Source organism: Zalophus californianus, chromosome 7, assembly GCF_009762305.2.
Source record: "Zalophus californianus isolate mZalCal1 chromosome 7, mZalCal1.pri.v2, whole genome shotgun sequence".
Taxonomy (NCBI): Eukaryota; Metazoa; Chordata; class Mammalia; order Carnivora; family Otariidae; genus Zalophus; species Zalophus californianus.
Window position 1 is genome coordinate 8454648 of NC_045601.1, and position 20000 is coordinate 8474647.

Genomic DNA, 20000 nt, shown 5'->3' on the forward strand with positions numbered 1-20000 from the left:
CCTATAGTGGCCAACTAAAAAGAAAAAGAGGCCTGTTTATTGGGTGTGGCAGACAAGGTAAAAAAACTTCTCCTAATCTCCAGTAACCCCCAAATCCCTGGTTTCAATCCAGATACTCTCACAGTGGGGGGTGTCTTCTGGAAGGATGTAGCTGCTACAGATGTGATGTGAGAGACACTTCTACCAGACTGTTACTGTCACCAGCCCACCCCCCAATTGTTGGTTGTTCAAAAGGGCATCTCCTGAGGGGGTCAGTTTAAGTATCAAAGTATCATCATCTGTACAAACTAGGAGTACATCCATGCAGCCTAACTGGGCTCAGTCGCCTTACAGTGATAGAACAAGCCTTTTCATTAGTGACTGATCTGTCACTGAATTCCATTATTTCGTCCTTCAAAATGTCCTTTTCTCCCCGTTCTCAGAGCGAGTACCCTAAAACTGGCTCTTAGGACCTCAGCGAGGATTCACAGAACAGCTTTCTAACTAGTTTGCCCTTCATGATATCAATGCCAGACTACCTTGACTGAAAAACTACTTTATATCTCAGTTCAGCTAAAATGCTTCTTAATTTCCGTAACCAACCATATGTTTGAGTTTTAAGCACATGCCTAGCTTGCTCCCAACCTGATTTTCCTCTATTTTTTTTAGAAGAATCGAAATTTGCGCTAGCAGTCTTTTTTTTTTAAGATTTTATTTTATTTATTTGAGAGAAAGAATGCGAGAGAGAGAGAGAGAGAGCACATGAGAGAGGGGAGGGTCAGAGGGAGAAGCAGACTCCCTGCCGAGCAGGGAACCCGATGCGGGACTTGATCCCGGGACTCCAGGATCATGACCTGAGCCACCCAGGCGCCCATGATTTTCCTCTCTTATCCCATCAAATGTTCTTGGTTAGTTTCCCAACTGTTGGCAAGCCCCAGCCCTCTTGCTGAGAAGCCAGCTCAGTGGTTCCCGTTAGCTATTCCCCAACCCAAATCCTAGTCATCCTTGGGAAGGGGGGAGAGATGGGGAGGGGGGTGTAAGAGAGTAGCTGAAACTCTTCAGCACCTACTCTCTGCTTCCTTTCATATTATTCTATTCAATAAGGATCCAACTTAACGCCAATAATAGTGTAAGGGTTTCCTAACTTCTATATAGAAAGGATTCACACAATTCAGGATTATTTTTTTAATTGTTGAGAAAGCATTAGATGCAGCTCATTAGACTGTTCGACACACTAGGAAAGAATCCTCTGTTGCACTTTTGTAATATTCTCCTGAGCTTTTGGTTCATGGACGTCACTCTGAACAAACACTCAGGACCTGACTGGTAAGGCTCAGTAATCAAGACCGTACGAACTTTCGGTTCTAATCCATTCTTTTACTTATTAACTGTGTGATCAGGACAACCTGCTTAACTTCAGTGAGCTCAGTAATATCGTCTGGAGTCAACGATACCTACTCTAGGAGTGAAATAAAGATAAATGCATATAAACCCAGCAGCATAGTCCCCGGCACACTGTAGGCGTTCAGTAACACTATTATCAGGCCGCCCCGGTCCTGGCACCGGTCCCAAGGTCAAATTCACTCGGAAAGAAAGGTCACTCCGGCCCGCGGTTGGAGGGGCACCGGCTCGCACCTTACCAGCGCTCAGGACTCTCCTTCCTGAGGGACCTCCCTAGCCCTCTAGGGCGCGCCAAGCCTGCTCAGGGAAACCGCACCCTTCCCCGCAGGAGGTCGCCGGCCCCCACCGCGGCCCTGAGGCGCCGGGAGCAGAGGGGCGGGGTTGCCGGCGGAGCCCGCTGCGGCCCTTCCCGCGGGCCCCCGGGGGGGGGGTGGGTGGGGTGGAGGGGGCGGGGCTGCGGGCCGTACCATCTTCCACCATGGGGGAGGTAGAGCGCGGCCTTCCCCTTGGTCACACGCTCAGAAGCGGGCAGGTGGGCGCCGCGGTTCCCCTGGCCCCCTGCGGCAGGTCCCTCATGTCCCTCCTTTTCGCATCCTCTGGGCTCAGGGCGTGGGCTGGCTCCGGCAGGGCAGACCCCGGGGCTGCGCGCCCCCCGGCGTGGGAGCGGCAGGCGCAGGGGGCGGAGCCCGTGGAGGTCGGCTGTGTCCTTGCGGCGCGGCCGGGGCCGTGAGTCTGTGTACGCCGGGCGGTCGGCGCGGCCGGTCAACTCTGCGGCGTAGGCTACTGGGCGGTCTCGCCATGTTGTCCCGGGCAGCGCGCAGGTGAGGCGCCCGGGCCGTATGGCGCAGCGGGGACGGGTCGCGGCCCAGAGGGCGAAGGGGCGCGGGCGGCCGCCTCCACCGGCCCCGCTCCCTGCGTGCCCGCGCCGCTGCGGCGCGTCCCGGGCGTCTTCGGGGCCTCGGCGTCCTGGGGACGCGGCGGGCGGCCCTGCCTCAGGGCAGGTGTCAGCTGAGCGCGTCCCGGTGCTGCCGCGGCGCAGGGCCGCCGCGTTGGTTTAAAGCTAAAGGGAATGTGGAGGGCGAGCGAGCAGGCGGTAGAAAGGCCCAGATGGCGCTGGGTCTGCGTGGACGCGTGAGCGAATCGGTCTGCGTCTGCTCTCTTTGCAGCACGAGCCGGACGGTGGTGCCGGCGCTGGGGTCGCTGGCTTCCAGACAGAAGCACAGCCTCCCCGACTTGCCGTACGATTATGGCGCCCTGGAGCCTCACATCAACGCCCAGATCATGCAGCTGCACCACAGCAAGCACCACGCGACCTACGTGAACAACCTGAATGCCATCGAGGAGAAGTATCTGGAGGCGCTGCAGAAGGGTAGGTCCCAGGCTGCGTGCCGGTGAGAAACCGCAGGGAAAGGGGGCAGCGAGGCGCGGCGCCGGGAACCAGGCCCTTCCGTTCAGGAGAGCGGCTCCGCGTGTTCTGGAATTGACGTGGGGTCAGAATTCACAAGGAAGGCAGTCATTTTGGGGGAAACTGAAACAGGCCTGTGTGTATCTACTAATACTTAGAATTCAGTATTGTGCTATAATATGGACTTACACTTTTTTTTCCCCCCCGAAAGAGCTTAGTTGACAAAACCAGTAAGTAGTGTGCGAACTTTGTGGCTGGGGGCGTGTGTGTACGAGAATCTGTGTTTTAATGTCTCTCTACAAAATCGTATTACACTTTTCAGCCTACTAATCAGTGGCTTGCGCGAGAAAGATAATTGACGGTATGTATTAATAAGCTGCCCAGTTAAAAGATGTATTTTCTCCAAGTTTATTGACTTTAGGTCCTCTGAAATTTGAGTAAATTTCAGACCGTGACATCTTGTTGACGGGGGGGGGGGGGGGGGGTTGGCATCTAGTGGGAAAATGTAGTATTTCAGCCTGATCGAGTGAGGTAATTGGCTAAACAAAAACAAGAGGAAGTTGCCACATTCGGGAAGATTTGGAACGGGAACCATGAGTATGGGGAAAAATTTTGGTGATTTGTACGGGAAAGGGGTTTTAGAAAATAACAAATTCGGGGAAGATGTGGTAATGATGACAGGGTGGGGAATATCCCAGTTGTGAAATTATTTCCTGCATGATAACACCTGACAACTTGAACTTTTCTCTTCAATATTTTAAAAAACAACTTAATTTCAGTCCTTCTCTTGTGCAATCACACCTTTACTTGTTTTCATGAAAGTTACTGAAAACAAAAAAAAGCTGTACATTATGTTGTATTATGTTGACTAAAGATTAGTAAGTACCTACAAAGTTTTCTTTTATTTAAAAAATTATATATTTTAAAGACTGTTGAAGAATTAAATTTTCATGTTTGAAAATTTGGGGCAAAAGTATTAAGTGACATAAACATCATCAATCTCATTACAAGTAGGTAAATAAATACTTTTCAAACAAAAGTATTTCACTTGTACTTAACAGGAAAAAAATTGAATTGAAACCAAGGAAAATGTTGAACTTAAGGATAGTATTTTTAAAAGATTGTAAAGCCCCCCACATTTCTGTTTATTACTACTATTTTTTATTTTTTTAAAGATTTTATTTGTTTATTTGACAGAGACAGAGGGAGCACAAGTAGGCAGAGCGGCAGGGAGAGGGAGAAGCAGGCTCTCTGCGGACCAGGGAGCCCGACGCGGGCTTGATCCCAGGACTCTGGGATCACGACCTGAGCCGTACTCAGACACTTAACCAACTGAGCCACCCAGAAGCCCCAGTTACTACTATTTTTTTTTTAAGCTCTGTACCCAATGTGGGGCTTGAACTCACAACCCCAAGATTGAGTCGTATGCTGTACCAACTGAGCCAGCCAGGCACCCCCCAAATTTATATTAAAGTTTATTTATTCAGTTTATTTATTTGAGAGAGAGAGAGAGAGAGCACAAGCAGGGAGGAGAGGCAGAGGGAGAGGGAGAAGCAGACCTCCTGCCAGCAGGGAGCCCGCCAAGCAGCTTGATCCCAGGACCCTGGGATCTCCGCCCGAGCTGAAGGCAGACGCTTAACCAACTGAGCCACCCAGGCGCCCCTATATTAAAATTTAAAAATGATGAAGTGGCTCAGTCGGTTAAGTGTCTGCTTTTGGCTTGGGTCATGATCCCAGGGTCCTGGGATCTAGTCCTGCATCGGGCTCCTTGTCAGTGGGGACCCTGCTTCTCCCTCTGCCTGCCACTCCCCCTGCTTGTGCGCATGCTCTCTCTCTCTCTGACAAATACATAAAATCTTTTTTTTAAGATTTTATTTATTCATTGGACAGACAGCAAGAGAGGGAACACAAGCAGGGGGAGTGGGAGAGGGAGAAGCAGGCTTCCCACCAAGCAGGGAGCCCGATAGAGGCTTCCCTCCCAGGTGCCCCTAAATAAATAAAATCTTAAAAAAAAAGATGAAGAAAACTTTAAGAGATTGAGATTATTAAGCTGGTTTTCAATAGCATGTTTCTTTCCCATTAGAAAAATTTAGTTAACTTGATTTATTAAAAAACAACATAAAACCTGTATTTATTTTTAGGGTGATTTTCCTAGAATAATTTCTAAGACGGACATTGATCTATAACAGAATTATATTGTGAACATAATAACAACAAGAAGTTGGCATCTTAAAACAACTCTCCAAGATGATCTGTGTATTCTGAGATCACTTGGCCCTTTCCTCCTCTCCGAGGTATGCCCTAAGAACAGATTAGAGAACTTTTTCTATTATGTATACTCCCTAAGCGCAGAGCTCTCAGTGGTTCTTTGTGTGTTCCACTTTGTCTCTTAGTATCTTTTGAATAATAAGCACTTGGGACTTAATTGAACAAGGGAATTGCCATTTTCCGTAATAGTTAATCTTAGCTTCTTAAAGGTATGGAAAAGAGTATTTTGCCTACTTATTTAGCAAGATAGAAAAAAAGTCTTCCAATGTGACTTTTTTTTTAAGTATAGATATTAGAGAATTAGTTGTTTTTTTTTCATAAAAACTACATTTAAAGTATTCAGTTATCTAGTCAATCAAACACTTATTTGAGTGCCTGGTATGTAGGAGGCAATACATCGGGCCCCTGGTATATGTGCTGCCGAAGCGAGCACGATATATCGGGCCCCTGGGACACGGCAGTGCACAGAAGTCCTTGTTATTATCGGAGCTTTTGTTCTAGTGGGGAGACAGGTGGACAAGTAAATATGTAGTAGTATGCCAGGGCTGTAAGTCCTATCAAGAAAAACAAGTTGGGGAAGTGATGAAAATTGCCCATTTTATATTATGGTTTGAGAAGGCTTCACTGATGAGATTGCCATGTCCGTGGAGACATGGAGGAGAAATGTGGGACTGAGCCACGAGGCTACCTTCAGCAAGAGTATTCCATTCCGGTCCAGGCAACAGCTAGGGTTAGGAATAGTTAGGGTTAGGAAACCCTAAACTGGGAGCAGGCTGAGCTTCTCTTAGAAGTGCAAGGAGGCCACTGTGGCTGGAGCTGGGCCAGCCAGTGAGGAAATGCACACGGTCAGATGACCTGCATCTTTGAAGCCGGTTGTAGGGACTTGGGGTTCACTCTGAGTGAGAGGAGCAGCCTTTGGAGGGCTTTGACTAGAGGAGTGCCACCATCAGTGTGGGGTGCAGAGGAGCCCTCTGGCCAGTGTTGAGAACAGACTGTAGGGGGCACGTGTGGAAGCAGGAGACCAGTGTGGGACATGGTGGCACAGACGCAGGTAGGTGATGCTGCTCGTCTGCACCAGAAGCAGGAGGAGGGGACTGGATTCTGGATCTTTTTAATGGTAGAGCTGGCTTTGCCAGTGGGTATGTTGGTGGGTTGAACGTGGTGTGAGGGGAAAGGAGTAAGAAATGACCAAGTCCTCAAAAATGTCCTGAGAAAGCAGCTGGGCTGGGGAAGGCGATTGGAGGGTGTTTGGGATTGGAAATTCGGAGTTGAGTTTTGAATATGCTGAATATTTTGTTCATGTAACATTGAACTATTTCCCAATTGAATAGTTGTCTATCTAGAAAGTGAGAGCTGAAAATCTACCATTTTTTTTTAAAACTTTTATTTATTTTTAGTTATCTCTACCCCCACTGTGGGGCTTGAACTCACCACCTTGAGACCGAGAGTTCTGTGCTCTACTGACTGAGCCAACCAGGCGCCCCTGAAAATTTACCATGTAGTACTGTTTATGGAACCACACATATCCGCATTTCACTGTTTTCTGTCTTTGTTCTCATTGTTGCTGAAATCTTTTTCTTTTTCTTTTCTTTTCTTTTATTTGACACAGAGAGATAGAGGGCACAAGCAGGGGGAGTGGCAGGCCGAGGGAGAGGGAGAAGCAGGCTCTCCGCTGAGCAGGGAGCCCGATGCGGGGCTTGATCCCAGGGTCCTGGGATCATGACCTGAGCCGAAGGCAGATGCTTAACTGACTGAGCCACGCAGGCGCCCCTGCTGAAATCTTTTTTTTTTTTTTTTTTTTAAGATTTTATTTATTTATTTGACAGAGAGACACAGTGAGAGAGGGAACACAAGCAGGGGGAGCGGGAGAGGGAGAATCAGGCTTCCCGTGGAGCAGGGAGCCCAATGTGGGGCTTGATCCCAGGACCCTGGGATCATGACCTGAGCCAAAGGCAGACGCTTAATGACTGAGCCACCCAGGTGCCCCTGAAATCTTTAATATCCAAGAAAACTTTGAGTTCTTTGAAGCTCAGGAAAGAATTTTCTGCATGCTTTGCACCCCCTGCTGGGACACTCATTGAGTTGTTCAGAACGTTATTAATTGAACTGAAAATCCACTGGGACAAATAATTTTTTAAGATAATCTTTTGTTGTTGTTCGAAATTGTGGAATTTTAGGACCGATGGGGATGTTATAGATAAGCTAGTCCAGTTATCTGATGTTTTACAAAGAAAATGGTATATAGAATGTTTGCAAAGTAAGAATTCTAAAAAGTATGTTTGCCTCTTTACAGGTGACATTACAGCTCAGGTAGCTCTTCAGCCTGGGCTCAAGTTCAATGGCGGAGGCCATATAAATCATTCCATCTTCTGGACAAACCTGAGCCCTAAGGGTGGTGGAGAACCCAAAGGTTGGTAGATACTGGTATAGTCTTAGCTACATTTTGTGCACAATAGGAATGACGGTTGCTTTTCTTATGTTAATTCTGAGATATCATAGTGACGTATTTTTCATAGCAAGGAGTACAACAAAGTTGTAACTTTGAAAGGGACATGTGTAGGAATGGAGTACATTCAGGGAGTTACATCATCAGCTTTTATACACATACAGTGTCAGATACGATGTCAACTTCTGGTTGAAATGTACTGTACTTTACATTAGAACAAGACTGGTAAACAGTTTTTAGGAAAGTTGAGCAGCCTGGGGGTGGGTAAGATACTTAATCATTCTGTATCTACTTTCTTCATTTGTATGATACAGGGACAGTAATAGAGTTATTTTGAAAATTAAATAAGTTATCAAACATAAAATGCTTAGAATAGTGCCTTTTGCTATTATTTTCCTGCTCTTCCTAACTTATAAAAAGTTAGTTGTCCCAGAAAATTAGGTTTTCCAGGACACCTGGAGGGTAAATGAGGGGACTGCAGAGCTCATGGTCTTGTTCACTCTGGCTGGTTTACTTGACTTCCTGTGTCTCTCGTGGAGGCCCAGAGGACTTTAATTACCCTCCTCATCCCAGGGAAGGTATGGGGCATAAGTAGAACTCTCCCTGTCTCTGGGCTTCTGGCATGTACCTTACGTTTCTGTGGGTTTATTTGTTTGTTTTCAGTTGTTTTGTAGAAGGCATCTTAGGCACTTGTAATAAGCAATTTCATTTGGAAGTAAAGATGAATGGGAAAAAAAAAAGATGAATGGGAGAGTAAATTTGAGAAGCTGGGCATTTCTTTTTATGAGTTAGGTCTACAGGCGGTGACAATACTTCTGAGGTTTTGGGATTTAGTAGAATGTCAGATGTGCCCATTTTTAGCCAACAGGTCTTGGTTCTCTGACACTTTGGGTTATCTGTACCACTTTATTATTTGTGCTTATAATAGATAATTACTATCTATTATAGTAGATAATCAGAGAAGTGATATTTTGGCCTACTTGATTTGGTTGATGTACTCAATCTAGAATTATATGTTACGTTGCTACAGAATAAAAGGACTGTAGCTCTTACAGTGTACCCTTTGTTCAATAATAAAAGACAAAAATCACTCTTTTTAAAATTACATAATTGTGATAGGAAAGATCTAGGCTGCCTTGGGGAAGAACCAAATAACAACCATAAAATTTTATTCCCAAATTGTGACAGAATAGGTAGGGTAGAAGTCAAAGTAAAATTTTCTGTTGAAGGGAAACAAGAAAGCTAACGGAAAATACCATTTCTTTTCTGATGGAAATAGCACAGTGAGGGAAGAAATCCCTCTAACATGGTTCAGTAACAAACCTGTGAATTACAATTGTGAGACCTTATGATGCTAGTGTCAAGGCAGGAGTAACGTGGTGCCGTCTGGGCTCACTGGCTTATGTTATGTCTTCCGATGTCTAGTTGTATCTTGTGCCTTATGACAGGCATATTTTAATATATGTAATAAAATTGTTTATTGTTACAGTCTGTTCACTTATGCATGTTGTTGGATTTTTTTTAAAATAGGGGAATTGCTGGAAGCCATCAAACGTGATTTTGGTTCCTTCGACAAATTTAAGGAGAAGTTGACTACTGTATCCGTTGGCGTCCAAGGCTCAGGTTGGGGTTGGCTTGGTTTCAGTAAGGAACAGGGACGCTTACAGATTGCTGCTTGTTTTAACCAGGATCCCCTGCAAGGAACAACAGGTTAGGTTTGAAAATTGTTTCACATTCACTAGTGGGAGATGGTTCACTGTAAAGCATTTACCTTGAAATAAGGAACAAGAGCAGTGATTAAACCTATCATGAGCATGTCCTAATGTGAGTAGATCTTAACAGCTGATAGTACCCTGAGTCTTCTGTAAGCAAAAATGCTTTAAAAGCCCTTGATGTTTTGCAAAATTAGCACATTTAATTTTACAGATACATTAACAAAACATGTTTTGAACATAAACCCTGCTTCATTTGACAGAGAATGCGTATCAGCTTACATAATTACATGCACTGAAATTAGATAAACACAGCAGGAGGAGAAGACCTGGAAGCCGAGTCTGACCTCAGGCCTTGGACTCTCAGCCCTTTCGCTGAGGACCTGTGGTCAGAATGGCACTAGAGCTCAGATTTCCAGACTTCTGCCTTTTTGGGGGGTTTTGGTTTTGGTATAGGAAAATATTTGGCTTAGAAGCTCCAGGCTGGGGTCACCAAATCCTTTTCCATGTTGAGCCAGATTGAATCAGAATGTCTTTAGGAAATAGTCACAAGGCATCCAGCAGTGGGACCTGCGGTGACGTCTTAACGTCAATTATCCGTGGTTCTCAGCCACATTTTCTGCCTCAACACATGCCCGCAGACATGCTTATGTGCCTCATTTCCCTGGATATATTCAGATTTAGCCAGGCTCTAAATGGCTCTTTTGGGAAAGTGAGATGCTGGAGAATATTCAGAGAGTTGGGTCTACCTTTGAAGGTGCCTTACAGACAAGGCTGTGATTTCCAGGTGAACCCTGGCCACACCTGCTTCTCTTCTACTTGAGGAAAGCCCATTGGAATGAAAATCCGTGAAAGTCACGGCAGTTTACAGAGGGAAAAAAATCATTTATAAACTTTGTTACCTTAATTATTCATAATACATGATTAGTGACATACCTCCCCACTGCTCAAGACCTACTGGTTGGTACTTGTTTTTCTAAAGGAGAGCTTGTCATTTTAGTTTGAGAGTTTTTGAAAATGAGTGTTGTGTAAGTAATTCCTTCTTTACACTATTTAATTTCTGAGGACAGTGTCTCTTTTTCTTTGGTCCTGTTAAGTTTTCCTTGTTAACTTATTCTTTCTGTTAGTGTCTCATAAATGCTCTGTATTTTCTGAGACTAACATTATTAGCCTTGGGAGCAGAGCGGGTTCTCCTAAAACTCCCCTGACTGCTTCAGAAGGTCCTCAGCCACCCCCACAAACATGGTACCTTACTGATCACCCGAGAATTGGCTCATGGATAGCTTTGTTGGTATTTCAAGAACAGCTCTTAAAATACCGTACTTAATTTTCCAAACTCTATTTTAAATTTTTTACTCTTTAGCGCATTTTCTTCCAAAGATCAAAGCTTAAAAACATTTTTATAGGATGTTTATTCTTAGGCGAATTTCCTACTTGTAAAAGAAACTGAAAAATGGATGGGAACGTTGTGAAGGGTAATTTTGTATGCAAAGGATAAAGCTTCAGTGGAGAAGATGCAGTCACGTTTTAGATTGAAATTCATAGTTTTTGCTTTCTTTCCTCCCCTCTCTCCAATAGGTCTTATTCCACTACTGGGGATCGATGTGTGGGAGCATGCTTATTACCTTCAGTATAAAAATGTCAGACCGGATTACCTAAAAGCTATTTGGAATGTTATCAACTGGGAGAATGTAACGGAGAGATACATGGCTTGCAAAAAGTAAAACGTGATCATTACATTGAGCAAAATAAGCTTTTCACAACTATTTTTGTAGTAGTGCAGAGTACCATGGTCCTCCAGTGAGCTGCTCTATTGTAGCATTTCTAGCTTGTTCAAGCATTTGATGAACATGACTTAATGCTCGGAATTTCTTGTTTTCAAATTTTGTTATTGGGCAACTGAAAATAGTAAGTGCTTTGTATGATTTAGTCTTTTGATTGAACATCATCTTCCGAGAGCTGAAACAGCCAGCAGGTTATAATTGCCATCATAAAACCATTGAAAAGATCTCACCCCTGTCCCCTTAGGGCCTCTGGGGAAGCCTTTTGCCCCTTATTGCACTTGTAGAAAACCTGGTCCTTTGCCCAGTTGTTTAATGATAAAAGATTAAATTTGTTTCCCAAGGGAAGTGTTCAGTTTTTCTATTGAAAATTGCTCTTTTTGTAAGTAATCTTCTGTCTAGTAGTACTTGTGGTAGATACCACCCATGGGCCTTTAATTATTTTTCGTCACATGTTCCACAGGATTAACACCATTTTGTCTTTTAAAAAATATCACTTGATTGCCAATTGAGAATTTCTCTATTATGAAAAGGAAATAGTCGTGCATTTGAATTTTTCTGTTGGGAGAAATAAAAAGACTTTTATGTGAAAGTTTGTCATCAAACAAAGAAGTATGTGTTAGGTACCTGCTCAAAGCAGACAAATCTGGGCCTTGTTGATAAAATGAATGTTGGGAATGAGGCCACAGACTGTTCTGGCCAGGCGCTTGCCCCACGTTTCCACCCTGTTCACAAGCACCCCTCTGCAGAGCGGCAGCCTGGGTCGGGTGCTGTCTTCCCAGAGCGGCAGGTGGTTGGTTTCTGGATGTGGGCAGCGGCGTGTCCCTGCCCAGGAACATTGCTTTTCAAGACATGTTTTTGAGTTATTCCATCATATTTGATCTTCTTTTCTTTTAAAAAAATGCACGGTCACTATAGAGCTTTATGTTGTATAGTTCTTTAAATAAAGGAAAACAATACCCATAATCCAGTGACACAGCCTGTCAAATTGTGTTCCTGTTTTGTGCTTGCAGGTGCGACTGTTTGAATGTAGCAGGGAGCCTTTTGTAATTTGGCTTGACATTGTCATGTCGTTTTCCTTATTTTTGGTGGCTGGATAATTTATCAATTGGACACTTCCTAATTTATTTTACAGTTCTGTACTGAATATTTCATTGGTTACTAATTGTTATTTATTCAAATAATCCTGTGGTGAGCAACACACATAGATCTTACCTTCTTTGGGAATACTTTTTCTATATAGGTTTTTTTCTTAAGCCTGTTTAGTAACTGGGTGTTTTCCCAAGTTAGTATATTATTTTTTCCCCAAGTTTATTCTATTTTTTTTTTTGCATGGAAAAATGGAACAACTTAACAGTTTCAGTATTGAAGACTGAAGTTTAAAAAAATTAAATTTAAGGCACTTTTCTTTTAGAATTCAATTAGAAAGTATTTAGGATTTCTGAATTGTCAGCAGCGTTGATGAGAGTAGTGGTAACTGTGTGTGCTTGTGGATTGAAGACACTTTGTGGAGACTAGGCTTGCCATCCTTCATCTAGCACAGTAAAGTGACTTTCATGGAGTGCAAATGAGAGTCCTGTGAAGTGACTTTCATGGAGTGCAAATGAGAGTCCTGTGCTTACCGCTTACGTATACGCACATATACACACACACGTGTGTACGCAAGGCAGTGAACTCTTTAAATGGACCATTTAGAGAAATAGAACCTTTTTGAAAGATGGCATTTTGAATACAAGTAGTCTAGCCAGATCCTGGTTTGTACTGAACTAGCAGGTATGCAGAGATTACTGATTAATATAAGACTTTTTGAGTTTTATTAAGCTTTAAGTTTTCAAAAAAATTCAATGTTGAAATTTCTATGGCGCTCTATTTTTGCTCTGATTTTATGTTGCGGGAACAAGGGAAAGCACACTGTTCTTCCCTAAGGGTTTTGTTTTTTCCTCCCGTCAGATTTTAAGAGACTAAGATAATTTACAGATAAAGCTTTTAATCATCCAGCAGAAAATGAGACTTCAAGATTTTGTTTAGCTGTTTCTCATAATAGAAAAGAAATAGAAAAGGTAAAAGCCATTTCTTCTGAAATGAACCAAGCATTCATTGTTCATCCAAGAGGGATTTTTGTGACCACTCAGCAGTGCCTGCTCTAGTCTTAAATGTGCTTCGAACACCATCACGTGATTAATGCTGCAAGAAAACAGGGCATGAGACAAATACTGTCTGAAGTAGAATCTGCTGCTTGAACTGTTGTGTAATAATTAAACTTTGATGTTGAGAAATGACAAGTTTTATTGCACACATCAAATTCATGATCTTAAAATGAGATTTGAGTTTTTTGGTAACTACCTTTAAAAAAGGAACATCAAGATGATAAAATTAAGATTGATATCCCAACATCAATTGATATTGAGTATTGTGAGTCATCTAAAACTAGATCTAAATACAAATTTTATTTCCTGTTTTAATTTAAGCAGGGGAGCTACTGTTTCGGAAAGCCGTTAGGTAAATCTTTTATAAATCACTGTTTCTCATTTTCAGTCATACCTAATGATTGGGCAAGCTGATGTCCTGTCTTCTAAGGTACACGTCAAACCTGGGATGCATTAAAAATCCTATAAGGTCCTGGATAGTTTTCATTTAATTATTCATTAGAGAAACATTTATTTTCCTATTGTGTGAAGTTTTTTGATTGTTAATAAAAGAATGTCAACTATCAGAAGAGGTCTGCGTTATGCATGTGTGTCAAAACAGTAATCTTGTAATGCTTTTATCATTTTTAATGCTTTTCTGTGGGACAGGGATAATAAATGATAGGTAGTTGAAATTTTACTCTTAAAACTCAGAAGGCATATGAAGTCTATTCATATCTGTAGTAACCTCTGATAATGTAATAGCATGGTATTTTATATACTAAATTATAAAGTTAGAACATCTTCGAACACTAACCAGACAGAATATTGCCTTGGGGCGCCTGGGATGTTTTGTCGTTTGGGCGTCCGACTCTTGGTTTCAGCCCAGGTCATGATCTCAGGGTCGTGCGGTTGAACGTCCCATGTCAGACTCCGAGCTCAGTGGAGATCCTGCTTGAGGTCCTCCCTTTGCACCTCCCCACTCTCTCTGTTTCAAATAAATGAATAAAATCTTAAAAAAAAAAATATTGCCTTAACTATATACAGCACATCTTGTGATAAAAAGCTGTTTACTTTCTTTCCCATACAGTTCTGGGCAGGTGATATTTTATCCACTCATACTGGGAATTACGAGCTCACCTCATGCATCTTTCCCTGGACTATTTGTATAACAGCCTGGAAGGGGGCGTAAGGTGCACCTGTTTGGTGAGGTCCTGCTGCCTGCTACCCCGTGTGTGCTTGTAGTGGTAACGGGTCCTGTTCTCAAGACTCTTCTGGAACACCTTAAGAAAAATAAGACCTCTCAATTTAGATTGTGAAAGGAAAAGAGAATGAGTGCTTTCGAGTCCCTGCTTTCTGCTAGTCGTTTACTGTCCCGTTGCTGCATTCAGTTCTCTGAACACAGGCCATTCTGTGTTTGTCTCGGCCCCCACTGAAACAGGAGCTCTAGGAAGGCCCAGGACAGGAGATTCTTGCTCATTGGGTCTTTGGTACTGAGCACATCATTTTGGCCCATATTAAAATTTTTTATTAAATGATGTGATTTAATGCTGTCTTCATTGTAAATACCTGTATTTGCAAGGCTCAGTTCAATTACCAAGTTCACCTGCCAAAACCCACATGGATGTTTGATGGCAGAACTGCTGTGACTGAAGGCCTTACGCCTGCTCCTCTCCCTGCTGCTGGCCTTTGCGCGCAGCACAGGAAGAACAGAGAATTTCATGGCAGGCCTGGGACCCAGCCCTGGGGCTTTCACTCAGCACCCGTGTGACACGGTCAGCACGCCTGTTTTCACATCCTATCCCTTTGATGTAGAATGTTAGATTTGGAGAGAGCATCTTAGGTGCCAACTCCCAACATTTTATGGATTTATCTGTGTATTGGCTAAATTTGTGGTGGATAAGTGAATACCGATTACACAAAATGCTTATGTCACAAAGGGCATCCGTCCAGCTTACGTCCTTTGAACAAGGGTTCTGCAACAATGGAAGTCTTGCTGGTGTTGCTCGTAGCGGCTACATCTCTCACTGGGGCTCAAGAAGGATGCCAGGAGGAAGAACAACCAAGTCTTTCAGGTTCTCATCCCCAGCCACATTGAAGTGATATCAAAAGGCGTGGTTCAGTTGGCTAAGCTGTCTGCTGGGTACCAACTCATATTAAATTGCACCGAGACTAAATTGGGACTTTATTCCTTTTATCTCCCCTGGCCTGGAGCAATCGTGTGATTATCATTGATTTGGAGTATGTTATTTCTTTATTGCCTTATTAAGAGACATTATCTTGTGTGCCATTGACTTGTGAAATTTTCAGTGAGCTCCTGTTAAATTTCTGGCAAAGATTAAAAAAAAAAAGGAGGAGAGATCTGGGGGAAATAACCCTGATGGAAAGTAAGATGCCCAGGACTGTATAATGAGCCCTGACACCTACCAGATTTTGAGACTACTACACGTTAGACATTACACTTTTTTATTGAAAAAAAGAGAAAGTGGCTTATAATAATACCTCGTGTTTTTTCATGGAGAGTAGCATAGCCCAGATGGTGGAGCCTGGCTGCCTGAGTTTACAGCCCAGGTATATCCCTGTTTTTGCGGGTTGCTGTACCAAGAAGCCCTATGTGAGTGAATAAGCTATAGATGTTTATTTCTATTTCCTATAAAGCTCCCAGTGCTTCCCCTAGTCAATCGCTTATTCTATAATGATTCACATACCCAGGCTTCTACTGCGCCCCACCATCTTTACTATGTGGTGTCCAGGGTTCCTGTACTTGGCATCAAGCTGGCAGAAGTGGAGAGCATGGGGACTTGCTTGTGGGGAGCTTGTACGGTCTAGCACATGTCACTTCCGCTCATATTTCATTGGCTAGAATTTAAACCCATACCAAACTGTAAGGGATACTGGTGTGGTCTTGTCTGCAGGTCACCAGTCTCAGTCAGTGTTCCATTCTTGCTGTTAGAACACCAATCCTCAAAGTCCCAACTCCAAGTGATATACGGTCCTATCCATTAGATTTGTTTGTGGCCCCTCATGGCCTGGGGACCTATGAACCAAAAAGTCAAGGTGCCTGCCCAACCTTCCCATCCCAACCCAATGTAAGTGGAAGTGCATGGACAGATAATGGCAATACAAAGTCCTGTTCAGAAAAGAGGGAGGAAATAACTCAGCACTCACTGGTCCATGGCAGGCATCATGAAGGGTGAGAGCAGTTCCCTGATTAGACCATGGTTCTGCTCCCTGTACTACGTTCTCCTGACCCTGGCTCCATCCCCTGGAGGTTCTAATTTGTGCATCCTCCACGGTTCATTTGGAGTAGGTGATGGGCAGTTCCCTGTAGTGGGAGGATGCATAGTTTTCATGGCCTGGTTTCTGCAATGCAAGTTTGGTCTGAAAATTAGTTTAAAACTCAAACAGTGGAAGACTTTTTAGTCTGACTCTATTGTTTTCCATGGCAATATGATTCCCTTAAAAAGTTGGTGGGTTTCTAAGCAAATTGTGCTGCCAGTTCATGTGTTAGCATCCACTTCTAAAATTTTTTACTAGACACACCTCTCAAGGATGATTTACATCCTTGCTTGTTCACCCCATCCATGTAATAGCAGCTACCTTGAGTCAGTTAAAATGATAGGCTCACATGGGAAGCCCACATCCTCCATCTTTGCTTTGGGTTGAGTCTGGAGCCTTTGTTGCTCAGAGTCTTTTTTAGTCTTACATCTTTTACTGTTTGGGGTTTAGAAATATCTTCCCCAGACTTTGGAGTCCCAAATTTCTGAACTATATCTACCCTTTCATTTCTTCCTTCCTTCCTTTTTCTCTTTCTTTCTTTCTTTCTTTCTTTCTTTCTTTCTTTCCTTCCTTCCTTCCTTCCTTCCTTCTTTCTTTCTTTCTCTCCTTCTTCCTTCCTTCCTTCCCTCCCTCCCTCCTTCCTTCCTTCCTTCCTTCCTTCCTTCCTTCCTTCCTTTCTTTCTTTCTTTCTTTCTTTCTTTCTTTCTTTCTTTCTTTCTCTTTCTTTCAAGATTTTATTTATTTATTTGGCAGAGAGAGAGAGCACAAGCAGGGGGAGTGGCAGGCAGAGGGAGAAGCAGGTGCCCCGCTGAGCAAGGAGCCTGATGTGGGACTCGATCCCAGGACTCTGAGATCATGACCTGAGCTGAAGGCAGACGATTAACTGACTGAGCCACCCAGGCACCCTTCCCCTTTCATTTCTGCTTGCAGACAGACCAGTTCTTTCCTGAACACACCAGCAATACCTCTTGAAAGGGGAAGGTAAGAGCCAACATGCAGTATCAGTTTGGTTCTTCCTAAACACTTGCAGAGCTACCATGGCCTTGCCCTTCATGCTACTATAGGAACTAGCTTTACTGCATGACTTGCCACTGTGTGACATCGCCTTCCATCTCTTCAGCTTCTCACTCCAATTTGTTCATCACCCACTAACCCAGTGTCACCTGCTTTATGTCCCCCCACCCCGGGGCAGTACCCACTTGTAGGTCCTAATTTTTTACTTAATTTAGGTAACAAATTCTTGCTTTGACAACAAACCCTAAATATATAATGGCTCAAGGACAATAGACTTTTTTACTCATGCAACGTCTACAGTGAAGTTTTCTGGTTTGCAGGGGCTTTCCTCCAACTGGAGGTTCCAAGATCCAGGCTCTTTAGGTCTTACTGCTTTGCCGTCTCAGTTAAGTGTCATGGAAGGTAGCTCTTGTCATCGTCATTGAGCCGGTGGTGTCAACAAGCATGAGGATGGCAGGTATGAAGTTTTATGGGCTAGGTCTGGAGATGGTGCATATGCTTTTGCTTCTGTTTCATGGGCGGCCACACCGTACCTCCCCGGGAGGCAGGCTGGGACATGTAGTTTAGTTCTGCTCCCACGCCCAGGTTTATTTGACCTTTCTGTTTCTCAGTGTCCTCAGCTGGTGATAATGGGATGTTGTGAGTTTCAGATGCCTTAATACATGTGAGAGGCTTAGAACAGTGTCTGGTGTGTAATATGCACCATGAAGTGCAGTTGTAATACAGCTAAACGTGGCTTCCCAATTTTCACATGGTCTGACTTAGCCACTCTCCAGCAAAGGCACGGAGGACACAGAATCAGGGACTGACACAGACACCCCTGGCCCGGCTCAACAGCCAGTTCTGGGAACCTCAGACTGCTTTAGTGTTCATTCCACAGCACTGCATGATATTCTGAAAGAATGCCTTTTATTTATACCTTATAGGTCAGGGGAACAAAACTGCTTCATTTAGGAAAAAACTCTAATCTCCTGATTTAATAAAGTAATTCTGCTGATGTGTTTGATTTACTTTTCTGTATGCATGTTTCAAATATTACTTTCATTTCCTCCCCCATACCAAAGTATGTAATTGTTTACAAAGTCCTTTTTAAAAAAAAAATATTTTATTTATTTATTTGAGAGAGAGAGAGTGTGTGCGTGTATGAGTGGGGGCAGGGGCAGAGGGAGAGGGAGAAGCAGACTCCCCGCTGAGGGTGGAGCCCGACTCGGGGCTCAATCCCAGGACCCTGAGATCATGACCTGAGCTGAAGTCAGATGACAAAGCCTTTTTTTCTAAAGAAAGTATTTTTATTTGGTTAAGCCTTTCTGTGAGAAGGCCTGGAATAAGCCAAAAGTGAATATACTGTCCCTTCAAAGAGAGCCAATGGGAAAGGGTGAATGGCTTTAATCCCTCTCTCCCTTCCTTTCTTTTCTTTCTTTCTTAGACTTAGCCATCAAATAGTTAAGGGGTAAAATCCTTTACATGGCCTTGTAAGCAAATTGACATTTTTTGGGGGGGGTGTTGAGAGTGAGATGTTTTTCAGAAAAAAGGATATTTTGGGGCAAGTTCTGGCCTAAATTCATCATTTTAATTTTTTTATTTTTAATTCCAGAATGGTTCACATACAGTGTTATATTAACTTCAGGTGTATAAGACAATGGTTCAGCAATTCTATACATTGCTCAGTGCTCGTCAGGATAAATGTGCTCTTAATCCCCTTCACATATTTCACCCAGCCCCCACCCCACTCCCATCTGGTCACCATCACTGCGTTCTCTAGAGTTAAGAGTTTGTTTCTCGGTTTGTCTCTCCCTTTTTTTTCCTTTGTTCATTTGTTTTGTTTCTTAAACTCCACATATGAGTGAAACCATATGGTATTTGTCTTTCTCTGACCGACTTATTTCACTTAGTATTATACTGTCTAGTTCCATCCATGTTGCTGCAAATGGCAAGATTTCATTCTTTTTTAAGGCTGAGTAATACTCCATTGTGTGTGTGTGTGTGTGTGTGTGTGTATACCTCATCTTTTTTTTTTTTTTTTAAGTAGGCTCTATGCTGGGTGGGGGCTTGAATTCACCCAGAACTTGAACTCATGACCCTAAGATTAAGACCTGAGCTGAGATCAAGAGTTGGATGCTCAACTCTTGAGCCACCCAGGTACCCTTACCTCATCTTCTTTATCTGTTCATCTATTGATGGACACTTGAATGGCTTCCACAATTTGGCTATTGTAAATAATGCTGCAATAAACATAGGGTTCATATACATTTTTAAATTAGTGTTTTTGTTTTCTTTGGGTAAATACCCACTAGTGGAATTACTGGAAAATACAGTGATTCAATCTTTAATTTAATTTTTTGAGGAAACTCCATACTGTTTTCCACAGTGGCTGCACCAGTTTACATATGTCATTTGCAAATACCTTCTCCCATTCAGTTGGTTGCCTTTCAGTTTTGTTGACTGTTTCCTTCACTGTACAGAACTTTTTATTTTAACGAAGTCCCAATACTTTGTTTTTGCTTTTGTTTCCCTTGCCTCAGGAGACATATCTAGAAAGATATTGCTATGACTAATGTCAAAGAAATTATTGCCTCTGCTCTCTTCTAG

General features: G+C 43.2%; 1 protein-coding gene across 1 annotated transcript; it reads left to right on the top strand.

Annotated features, from left to right (window-relative positions):
* Positions 1–1808: 1808 nt before the first annotated feature.
* Positions 1809–13708, top strand: SOD2 (superoxide dismutase 2). The gene is made up of 5 exons (XM_027601251.2): positions 1809–2201; positions 2547–2749; positions 7347–7463; positions 9030–9209; positions 10790–13708. The coding sequence occupies exons 1-5, from the start codon at positions 2179–2181 to the stop codon at positions 10933–10935; spliced, it is 669 nt and encodes a 222-aa protein (XP_027457052.1). The 5' UTR covers positions 1809–2178; the 3' UTR covers positions 10936–13708.
* Positions 13709–20000: the final 6292 nt, after the last annotated feature.